The sequence below is a fragment of the Antechinus flavipes genome, chromosome 5 (assembly GCF_016432865.1).
Source record: "Antechinus flavipes isolate AdamAnt ecotype Samford, QLD, Australia chromosome 5, AdamAnt_v2, whole genome shotgun sequence".
NCBI classification, from domain to species: domain Eukaryota; kingdom Metazoa; phylum Chordata; class Mammalia; order Dasyuromorphia; family Dasyuridae; genus Antechinus; species Antechinus flavipes.
Window position 1 is genome coordinate 35,356,611 of NC_067402.1, and position 12,514 is coordinate 35,369,124.

The 12,514-nt window shown below is 40.6% G+C and overlaps 1 protein-coding gene across 2 annotated transcripts in view; it reads right to left on the minus strand.

The window, feature by feature from the left end:
* The window catches only part of OXNAD1 (oxidoreductase NAD binding domain containing 1), a 44,460-nt gene that overhangs the window by 7,198 nt on the left and 24,748 nt on the right, over window positions 1-12,514 (minus strand). For both annotated transcript variants that reach the window (XM_051961450.1, XM_051961451.1), the window contains exons 5-7: window positions 12,180-12,321; window positions 724-966; window positions 30-138 (exon numbers count right to left, since the gene is read on the minus strand). In XM_051961450.1, the coding sequence (XP_051817410.1) occupies window positions 30-138; window positions 724-966; window positions 12,180-12,321 (494 nt within the window). The remainder of the gene's footprint in view (window positions 1-29; window positions 139-723; window positions 967-12,179; window positions 12,322-12,514) is intronic.

A 12,514-nucleotide genomic window follows, 5' to 3' on the forward strand; every position in this document is an offset into this window, starting at 1 on the left:
TCTTAGGGCAGGTCTTGCGCCGTACTCACCAGTGACATACGGCCGAAGCTCTTCACTGATTTCTGTCGTCTGCTGTGTGACATAGAAATTACACCTGACTTTCCCAGGAAATGCACTTGTTAAATTGAGAATGCTCTTCTGGAATGTTAAACATACTTAGTTACACCACACTTGGAAGACTCCCAGCAGATGTGCCCCATCAGCCCGGCTCCCCATCTGCCCACACCCCAGCTCTCCTCCTCCCTCTTTATTTAGACATTGTTTGCAGCCGGGCAGGCCAGAGCATTTCAAATGCATTGCATTCTCTGGCTTTAACTGAAATATGAATATGCTAACAGGCGTATTACGAACTCTTGGGATTGCTTTTTCTCAAGCACAAATAATTCAGCTGTGGCTCCACTGACCACATTTGTGTCTTTAACTCTCTCTGCTCTTTGGTACTTTTTTGGTGAAGCCCCAAAGCCCACCCAAGCGATGTGACTTCTAACGATGTCCATTTAGACCAGGGAGCTTGCCTTGTTCGGGCAAGGCTGGCCCTCCTCCAGTGCCCGGGACTCGGGGCAGAGGTTGTAGCTGGGGGACATAGTCAGCGGCAGCCAGGAAGAAGCCCCCAAGCTCATTCCAGAAGGGGGCGGTCTGCCTTGCTTTATGGTGCATCCCAGAGAAGAGCTCCGCTGGGTGTCAGGGCCGCGGGGCGACGTCCCCACCTCCCTACTCACCCACCTTAAATAACAACTCGTCGGTGTTTCTCGCACTGTACAACAGCCTGACTTTTCCCATCTCATAGCCGCTTCCCTTCTTGTCCCGATGCCTCTGGAGATCGGTCAGGTGCAGCAGGATGGAAATGAGGGGGTTGATCCCCACGCCACCAGCTATCAGCACTAAGTTCACGGGGGGATCCGAAGGCTGAGGGTCAAAGTAGAAGTTTCCGCCAACTCGAACAGTCACTTCGGAGCCGAGTGCGCACTGAGAAGAAAGGGAACGGCGTCAGAGGCCTCCCTGCAGCCACGGGGCACAGGCGCAGCTCAGCCGTGGGCACACTCTCCGTGGCCGCACCTCAAGGGGAGAGTGGCTGCAAGGAAGCCGCCCCACTCCGTGAGCAGTGACAGGAGGGAGAGGTTCGGAGAGCGCTCGGAGACTTGCTGAGACTGACGCGGAGTCAAGGGAATAACCCACACGATGAGCCTGACAGGGAAAGCCACCGTGAGAGACAGAGCGCTCCGAGGAGCATGCCCAAAGGCTGACGAGAGGCAGTAGCGTGGGGGCGGCCAGTGTGGAGGCGAGGGCAGAGCCGGACATCCGCACCCACAAGAGCGGAAGGAAGGTCAGGGAGGGCACAACCCACCGAGAACGGCCAGCGCTGGCGCGCTCCCTCCCACATTCCCTTCCAAACAACTAGAAAAACCCCTTCAGAATTAATCTGGCTTCCCAGCCCAGCAGGAAGTCTCTCTTGCCTTGGTGGCTTGTCCTTCCTTCTCCAAGAGGACCCTGACATTAGGGAGGTGGTGCCGTGACATACAAGTGAGGGAGGTCTGGGCAAGGTCACCAGCTCCCCTTCTCCCCAGAACCCTCGGGGTCCGAGGCCCAGATACAGATCAGGACCGCCAGACGTGACCCTGGATGCACAAGAAGACCTGGGCCTTTCTAAGCTAAGGGCTTCAACAGGGCTCTGACAGGCCGCATTCAGTGATTCAGGCTGTACTAGGGCAGGAGAGAAGGGAGGTCCCAGCCTCACTGCAGCAGGATCCCAAGCCTGGGCCCCCTCCTTCCCTCTCCCCCCTAAACCCCAGTCTATCTGCCTCTGCCAAAACAAACTCAGGAATTCTATGAACACAATGACAAAACACAAATAAAATCAGATCTAAACAACTAGAAAAACATTAATTACTCATTGGTAGACTAAGCCAATATAATGATGACAATTCTATCTAAATTTATTGAGCGACATACTGAACAAAAGTTCAAGGATACCAAGGAAAACGATGGAAAAAAAATGCAAAAGTAAATGGTCTACTGTATGTGCAAAAATGTTTGTGGCAGCCTTTTCTGTAGTGGCCAGAAACTGGAAACTGAATGGATGCCCATCAATTGGGGAATGGCTGAATAAATTGTGGTATATGAATGTTATGGAATATTATTATACAGATGAAAAAATTGAGACCTATAGTGGTTAAGTGACTTTCCAGTAACATGGGATAGGAGTGAGGGTGAGGAGCTTGTTATATAGTTAGTGAATGTTGGAATTGACACTGGAAGTAGCTCCTGTGACTAAAGTCCAGGACTTACAATTCTAGAATGTCAGAATTGAAAACAACCTTAGAGATCATCTGACTTCCTTCTTTTTTAAAATTTAGCCCAATTCCAGAGTTCACATACCAAGCAAAAAGTACCATAAGCAGCTAAAAAGAAACAATTCAAGTACCATGGAACTACAATCAGAACTACACAGGATTTGGCAGCTTTCACATTAAAGAACCACAGGGCTTGGAATAAGATATACTGGAAGGCAAAAGAGTAAGGATTACAACCAAGAATCACCTACGCTGAATATAATCTTTCAGGGAAAGAAATGGAGATCTAATGAAATAAAAGACTTCTACAAATTCCTAATTAAAAGACCAAATCTGAACAAAAATTTTACTTTCAACTACAAGACTCTAAGGTAAAAAAATAAACAAGAAAGAGAAAACATAAGAAATTCAATATGACAAGATAATATTTGTAAAGGAGACAGAATATAGACAGAAGGTATACCTATAAGATACTTTCGATGGAATGATACCCCAAAACACACAACAAAGCGTGAAAAAGAAAATTGCACTGGAAGGAAAAGAGGGAATTGAATGGGGTAAATTGTCCTACATAAAAGAGACATGAAAGAGCTATTATAATGGAGGCGAAGATAGGGAGCAGTGAGTGGCAGACAAAGCTTAAACCTTACTCTCAACAAAACTGGCTCAAAGAGAGAATAACATACATATTCAGTTGTACACAGAAATCTCTCCCTATAGGGAATTAAGAAGAAATGGGAATAATAAAAGGGGGTGGAGAAAAAAAACTAAAAGAAGGGAGGATAGATTGGGTAAGGGGTGAACAGAAGTAAGATACTTTTGAGGAAGGAAAAAAAATGAGGGGTGAATGAAAGAGGGGAATATACAGGGGAAAAATAGAATGGAAGTACAGCCTAACTATAAATGTGAATGGGATGAACTTACCATAAAATGTAAGCACACAGCAACAATGGATTAAAAACCAGACTCCTGTAATACGTTGTTTACAAGCAACACATTTGAAACAGAGATAAGGGGATGGAGCAGAATTTATTATACTTCACTTGAAAAAAAGGAAAGCTGGGGGAGCAATCATGATTTCAGAAAAAGCAAAAGCAAAAGCAAAAATAGATATAATTAAAAGAGATGAGGAAGGAAATTATATCTTGATGAAAGGTACCATAGACAATGAAGTAAAATCAACATTAAACATATATCCACCAAATGGTATAGCATCTAAATTTTTGAAGAAGTTTAATGAGTTACAAGAGGAAACAGATAATACCAGAAGATAGTAATGCATCCTTTTTAGATCATAATGCAATAAAAATCATACTTCATAGTAGACAATAGAAAGAGATTAAAAATTAACTGGAAATTAAATAATCTAATCCTAAAAAATAAGTAGGTCAAAGAACAAATTAGAAACAACTGAATTTCTATTATGAAAACAACAACAATGAAACAATTACTAAAATTTAAGGGATGCAGCTGAAGTGGACCTTAGGCAAAAAATGTATATCTCTAATTGCTTATATCAATAAAATAAAAAGCAGATCAATGAGTATTATTTAATATTATACTAGAAATGTTAGCTACAACAATAAGAGAAGAAAAAGAAATTAAAGGAATTATAATAGGCAATGAGGAAACGAAACTATTACGCTTTGCAGATATGTGATATTTTAAAATCCTAGAAAAATCAACTAAAAACCACTTGAAATCATTAATAATTTTGACAAAGTTGAAGGATTCAAAATAAACCCACGTAAATCATCAGCATTTCTACAGATTACCAATAAAGTCCTGTAGCAAGTGATGGAGAAATTCCATTTAAAGTAACTGGAGACAATATGAAACACTTGGGGAGTCTATCTGCCTCTGCCAAAACAAACTCAGGAATTCTATGAACACAATTACAAAACACAAATAAAATCAGCTCTAAACAACTGGAAAAACATTAATTACTCATTAGTAGACTAAGCCAATATAATGAAGATGACAATTCTATCTAAATTTATTTATTGAGTGACGAACTGAACATAAGTTCAAGGATACCAAGGAAATCAATGGAAAAAAAATGCAAAAGTAAATGGTCTACTGTATGTGCAAAAATGTTTGTGGCAGCCCTTTCTGTAGTGGCCAGAAACTGGAAACTGAATGAATGCCCATCAATTGGAGAATGGCTGAATAAATTATGGTATATGATTGTTATGGAATATTACTGTTCTGTAAGAAATGACCAGCAGGATGATTTCAGAGAGGCCTGGAGAGACTTGCATGAACTGATGCTAAGTGAAATGAGCAGGACCAGGAGAGCATTATACACTTCAACAACAATACTATATGATGACCAATATTGATGGCCATGGCTCTCTTCAACAATGAGATGAACCAAATCAGTTCCATTTGTTCAATAATGAATAGAACCAGCTATACCCAGAGAAATAACTCTGGGAAATGTGTATGAAACACTCATACCATTTTCCAATCCCTCTGTTTTTGTCTGCTTGCATTTTTGATTTTCTTCTCAGGTTAATTTTACCTTATTTCAAAGTTCAATTCTTCTTGTGCAGCAAAATAACTGTATGGATATGTATACATATATTGTATTTAACATATTTAACATGTATGGGTCTATCTGCCACCTGGAGGAGAGGGTGGGGGGAAGGAGGGGAAAAGTTGGAATAGAAGGTTTTGTAAACGTCAATGCTGAAAAATTACCCATGCATAAAATAGAATAAGCTATAATAAAATAACTTGTAAATAAATAAATATTGTAAATAAAATGAAAATAAAATAAATAAATAAAAATAAATTAAAAGCTATTTAAAAAAAGTAAATAGTCTAGCCATCCCAGATTTCAAACTGTACTACAAAGTGATAATTATCAAAACAATCTGCCATTGGTGTAGAAATAGAGCGGTAGATCACTGGAACAGATTAGGCACAAACTATATTATACTATTCACTATAGTAATCTAGTATGTGACAAGCCTGAAGATTCAAGCTTTTAAAACAAAAATTCATTATTTGACAAAAACTATTGGGAATACTGGAAAATGATATGGCAGAAACTAAGTATGAACTAACATCTCCTATTGTATACAAAGATAAGGTCAAAATGGATAAATAATTTATACATAAAAGGGTGATACCATAAGCAAACTGGGAGAACATGGAATAGTTTATCTGTCAGATTTATGGATAATGGAAGAATTTAGGACCAAAGAATATAAATTGAGCGTTACAAAATGGAAAACAGATCATTTTGTATAAACTCCTCATTTCTCAGATATATAGAGAACTGAGTCAAATTTCTATAAAATTTCATTTCATCAGAAATGAAGCCCTTATAAGAGATACTTGTTACAAATTTCCCTTCCAGGTTTCTGCTTTCCTTATAATTTTGGTCACACTGGTTTTGTTTGTGCAGAAACCTTTTAATTTTATAAAAGCAAATGATCTGTTTTTCATTTTGTAATACTCAATATATACTCTGGTCCTAAATTCTTCCATTATCCATACTACATGTTTTGAAAAATAAAAAGCTATTATAAAAAAATTAAAATTGCACAGTAAAAAAAAGAAGACTCGCTTAAAAAAATGAAAGAAAGGGAAAAATAGCATTCTCCCATTGATACATGGAGACATGCATGGACACAAGCAGTTTTTGGACTAAACACCACCCCCAAAACAAAAACAAAAAAACAGCTACCTACAGCTATGGAAAATTGTTCTAAATCATTATTGATTTGAGAAATGCAAATTGAAACATTCAACATTTCACTCTTGTAAAACCTTGTGTTCCAAATTTTTCTCTCTTCCTCACATCTCTCAGAAAATTATGTGACAAAAAAGGAAAATGTTAGATGACAAGAGGGAATGAGGGACAATAATGTACTGTTGGTAGAATTGTGAACTGGTTCCACCTTTTTGGAGAGTAATTTGGAACTATGTCCAAAGAGCTATAAAACTGTGCATATCCTTTGATCCAGACCACTGCTAGGTCTATATCACAGAGATCCAAAAAAAGAGGGAAAAGGATCTATTCATACAAACATTTATATTAGTTTTGTTTGTGGAGGCAAAGAATTGGACATCGAAGGGATGCCCATTATTTGGGGAATAGTTAAACAAGCTATGGTATATTATTGTAATGAAATATTGTGCTAGAAGAAATGACAAGCACGATATTTTTGGAAAAAAACCTGGAAAGTGTTATATGAACTGATGCACAATAAAGTGAACATTTCACCCTTGCAAAACCTTGTGTTCCCTATTTTTTTCTCTCCCTTCCCCATGCCCCTCTCCCCTAGACAGTAAATAACCCAATATAGGTTAAACATGTATAATTCTTTTAAACATATTTCCATATTTCTCATGCTGCACAAGAAAAATCAGATCAAAAAGGAGAAAAAAGAAATAAAAAAGCAAACAAACAAACAAAAAAGGTGAAAGTACTATGTTGTGATCCACACTTAGTTCCCACAATCCTCTCTCTGGATGCTGAATCACCTCATTGTTGAAAAGAGTCATGATTATGTCCATCACAGTTGATCATCACTTAATCTTGTTGTACAAAGATCTCCTGGTTCTGCTCATTTCACTGAGTATCAGTTCCTGTAAATCTGACCTACGCAGATAAAGGAAACAGGATGAATCTTCTTAGAAGACAGCTGACTTGATGAAATTTATCTAGTTTGGAGTTCAGCAAGATGAGGGAAATTTGGAGAGAATTTAAGAGAATGATGAAGCATTAGGAACATTACAGAAACATTACAGAAAATGAACAGAATTAAAATATAATGCCTGTAAAATAGAACCTATTTTAAATAGGGAGGATATTATTATATGAAAAACGGTAGCAGTTTCTCACTTTGGACAAAGAAATTAACTGAAAAGTGGAGCAAGAGTCAAAGTAGCTGACAAGTGGAAATTGATATGCTAATCACCAAAGGTACTTTTAAAATTTCCTTCTTTAATAATTAAAAACATACATGAAGCAATTTGAATGGCTTAAGAACAGTTTTTGTATAGATCTGCCTGAAGTAAGGGGACTGGATGATCTTTCAAAATCCCTTTTGTCTCTATACGAACCTGAGAATACTGAAAACTATGGGATGATTCTTCTGATGGTTCAGTCTATGCTTAAGAGGAAGCCTATAAAGTCTAATTTAGCTTGCTGTGTTTCACGAAGCATTTCCAGCGCTGGAGATGTACCACAGCAAACACATGCAGAGTCAAGGCTTTCCAGGAGCCAGCCCATCATCCCCAAGGCTATTAAACACTCTTCAGTGGGGCTACCTTCTCATTCCTACCATGCGAGAGAATCAGCTGTCACCTGTCTTTTGACAAAGATAAAAACTACCAGGGATACATGAATGGAATAAACTCGTAAAGAAGATTAATGTATAAACACCTTAAAGGACACTGCTTTTAATTATGTGCAAAAGAGTTCATTTGTGATAGATTTCATATTTATAAAGAAAAGGATTTTCAACAGCCCCTGAGTTTAGCACAGACCCAGAACACCGTAATGTGGCAGTGGCGGCCGACACAGCCCAGAGAGAACATAAATGAAGACGTTCACTCGGAGTCCTCCTTCTGTAACCGCCCACAGCCAACTTCTCTTGTGTAGCTGCCATCCCTTCAAAAAGGCAAAAATGACACACAAGAGGGAGGACAACAAGCCACCAGAGAGGGGCTCCGGGGAAGTCGGGCTTCAGACCGGCTGCTGTGCCGGATCTTCCCTGGGATGAGCATGCGGACCCAGGCCAGAGTACTGGCAGAGCCGGAACAGGACCTTCCAGAACAAGTCACCGCACTGAAAGGCAAGGTCCCTCCCGGGGGAGGGCACAGCAGCTGACTGAGCCCCTCACAAGACCTTGCCGTCCCAGACTCTGCCGTCCCATTTTAAAGAGGAAGGTGGCAGGAAGGCGCTGCGGCCAAAACAAAAAAGGCCATGGGGGGAGAGCGCCACCCACAAGTGAAACACGGCAATATGGCAGGCCACAATGGTCATGGGGATATCTGAGGCGGCGGCCTGGGGGCTGGGCAGCCAGCTCCACCATGGAGGGAGTCCTGTGGATGCTGCCCCTCGGCTCCTTGTGGGGAGGGTCCCAGGCCTGTAATTCACCTCACACTGAGGGTCTGGGGCTTACATTGGTCACTGATGCTTCCTCATCTATGGGTCCCCAAGGACAGGGGATCCAAGCCAGGGAGGGAGGGCTTCTGATTCAGGCTAGTTATGGCTGAGTGGGATGTCCACTCCTTTCTCCTCAGATTTTCCTCTTCTTCCTCCCCCTCCTCTATTCTCCCCCAACCCCCCTGCTTCTCATTGGCCAGTATGTGTGACGAGGGGCAGAGTGGAACCTGGCTAGGCGGAAGGGGAGCGCCGAGCCCCCACAGCCATTCTCTGGTGCCGGCTCTCGTCTCCCTTGGCAGACCGCCATGAGCACCAATGGCAGTGGGTGACTGTCATTCCCTATGTGGTTTAAAGCACAGAGGGAAAAAACAACACAAAAATATCTGTGTACTACAGGGAGGGGAGGGAAAGGAGGGAAAGCATCAAAGGCAGCCTTGTTATTCCCCGCTTTCTCCCTTGCTTACCAAAAAAGAAAACCTTATAAAGGTCCTACATTCCTCAGAAACCCCCCAGGGTCAACGAAGGAAGGACACACTAATGAGAAACAACAGGTGGCTATGAAAAGGAAGGTGGGTGGGCCAATCCTGGCAGTTCCAGACAACAAGAAAATCTGTGCAATGCCCCCCAGGAGATGCCAACAGGAAAGCCCAGATCCGAGGGGCTCTTTACCCCCATCTCCCTGGATTCTCGGCCCCTCCTCCAGATCTAAAGCCCTCATCCTGTTGGAATGTCTGTCCCAGGAACCACCAATGGCTCTGAGCTAAAAGGCTCCCAGGTTCCCACGGTCAGGAGGGAAAGTGGTGCACAACAGATATCCTTGAGCCCACTGATGCCAGTAACTGGTGGGAAGGTGTTCCTGGCATCTCAAACTGGAACCTGGGACAGCTTCCCAAAAAAGCATCTTACACAGGATGGCTGAGTTTTCTGCTACTTAGTATAGTGCAGATTAAACTGAAGCACAATTTAAAAAACAAAATAAAACATGGTTTCAGTGGGGAAATGAATTCCAAGTATAAAACTAAATCTATTCAATAAACTGGAACCTCCTTATATTCAAATACTCTATGAGTGACCAGAAAATTATAATACATACCAATTTATTCAGAATAACTAGCAAATGGGAAGTTCAGATTAATGGACATTTTGAGGTAATAGTTACCATATTATTGCTTTTTTTTTTTTTTTTTTTGACTGAGGCAATTGGGGTTAAGACTTACCCAGGGTCACACAGCCAGGACCTATCTGAGGCCACATTTGAACTCAGGTCCTCCTGACTTCAGGGCTGGTGCTCTATCCACTGCACCATCTAGCTGCCCCCATTATTGTTTTAAATAAAATGGAATATAGTCTGATATGTTTAACACTACGACTGTGCTGAACAGAATCTAACTATATACATTATCCCACTTATGAACATGGATGATCACTGTAAGAGAATACAAAGACAGGGATGTGGGCTTTCTGACTATTTGGATTCAAGTTCAACAGAAGCTGATCACACACAGACACACAGACACACAGACACACACAGACACAGACACACACTTTTAGTAAGGCAATTGGAGTTAAGTAACTTTCCCAGGGTCACATAGCTAGGAAGTGTTAAGTGACTAAGGCTGGATTTGAACTCAGAACCTCCTGTTCTGTCTACTGTGCTGTTTAACTGCCCCTTACCTGTTTCCATATTAAAGGAAAAAAATGACTACCAAGATGGTAGCCTAGAAACTAGAGCCCATTCCCATTAACTTCAGAAAATTTCTGAAAAGAGCAATTATGTCCCACATGTGAACAATAATTGTAGGGTCCATAGGACCAAAAAAGAGAAGCCCAACAAGGCGAAATGCTTGACTTAACTCAGGAGAATGCAAATCGATAAGGAGCTCATTCAGCAATTCACCAGCCTCCAGGCTCCCCTCCACCAGGGCCCAGGAGCTGATGCCGGGCCCGCTGTGCTCGTATACTCCACCCCACAACAAGCAGAGACACCGATTGTGCCCAACCACATAACAGGAGGGATGGGAGAAGGAGAAAAATCAAAGCAATTTTCCCCTGGCTTGGAGACACCCAAACTGTATAGGTTTTGTCAGCAAAGCCTTTCCTGAATTTGGCGAAAAATTAGCAGATGCTAATACAGCTCAGCCAGAGGAGCACAAGGGGTGAGGAAGAAATGAGATAGCAGATAAGCATGAATGACTTCACCACATCTGAAATTCAGCGGGTGAGTTTTGTCTCCCAGAGACTAAAGGCAGAGACCAAGACTGTCAAAACTAAAATCCTCCGGTATGGAAAAAGGCTAAGGTCGCTCTGCAGCTTAGTTCTGGGAGTGCATCCACAAGCAAAGGGGAGTCAGAAAGTGGGTAATGGGGGAATACGAGGGAAAAAAGATAAGACTTCAAGGGGAAGGAAATCCATTAAAAACACAGCAGATAAATGAACCGAGAGAATCCCAAAACTACAAAGAGAGATGAGCATTCAACCTTCAACAAGCTCTTAAAATACTAGAAGACAAAGGAAAATGAACCAATAGCTGATGAAACAAAGAATTATAAGCGAGCATGGAGCAAGAAATTCCAGAATGTTCAAAAGAAAAATGAAATTCCTAAGAATTAGAGTTTTCATTAATAAATAATAAGAAAAACCTCAATTAGAAAATGGGGGGGGAGGGGGGAGAGAATCTAAAGTATATTTCTCCAAAGAAGCAAAAAAAAAAAAAAAAAAAGGAGGGGAGGGATTAACAGAAATGAAACACAAAAAATAGTGAAGTAGAGGAAAAACTGACTACAGAAAAAAGAAATGGCAAAAGCATGAAAAAAAGGACATGATCTCTAAACAAGCCAGAATATCAAGAGACAACTAAAAAATCACAGGTGTTCCAAAGAAATACATCACGTTACACACACACACACACACACACACACACACACACACACACACACACACACAATAAAGTTGCCCCAAACTTCTAAAAGCAAAAAATAGGACAACCATCGAAATAATCCACAGACTGCCTCCAGAATGAATGCCTACACTTCAAATTTCAAGATATACAGTTACTAAATTTAATAGCTTCGATAGCAAATTAAGGAAATGGTCAGTATAAAGACCTTCAGATAAAGGAAAGAAAATGAAAATAACACAAAATTTAAAAAAATTATGCACAAGTAAAGATGTAAACAAAAATGAAAGAAAAAGACTACAGGTAGAAGTAGAAATGAAGGTTCAAGTTGAAAGCCAAAATTATGTAGAGAGGCATAAATGGGGATAAAGACAGAGGACAGAGGGAAAAGGGCGATTTACCCTTAGTAAGCCCTATTTGGAACACAGATTAATTTCTACTAAAGGGCAGTGCTTTCATTCCATTACTTCTCTAGTGAGGTGATACTTCTAAGAGTAAGATAAAACAGAAATGAGGAAGAATGAAGCAGATTTTACAAATTTTACAAATGGAATGACAAGAAAAATTGATTCAGAAGTTTTAATGCCATAAAGAATACCAAGAAATTCATAGAGGAATTCGTAAAGATAGAGAACACAGTTGAAAGATTAAAATGGCAGAACAGAAAGGAAGAGACAAAACTTAATGAAGCAACAAGTAAAGAAATGCTTCTCAGAAAAAAATGCTTAAAAATATACAATAAAACACATTCTAATGATGGACTCTTCACTGAAGTTTAGATTTCTTGAGTGGGTAAAATGAACTAAATCTAGATCCTCTAAGTGCAGACAGCCACAAGGGGATGCCAAGTGCGCACTGCCCCTACCTTGGTATGGACCCAGAGAGAGGAAGCATGGTTGGTATATTTCACTGCTAATTCCAAAGCACTTTCTCGTTTTAACAGGCTCGGGCTTGAACAAATCGAGAATCCAGCAACCACAGGAACATCAGGAATAAAGAAATCAACCCTAAAGTGGAAAAGCAAATAAAATGTATGATTTTAATTCTTAATGGGAAAAAAAAAAGCCATTTAGCAGTATTTGCTAAAATAAAGCGCCAGACAAACACTCTTGAAATCTCATCTCATTTCTCCTGCTGCTGCTCTTATCACAATAATATCCTACACAATCTTTCCTCCTCCATTTTTTCACATTGCCATAT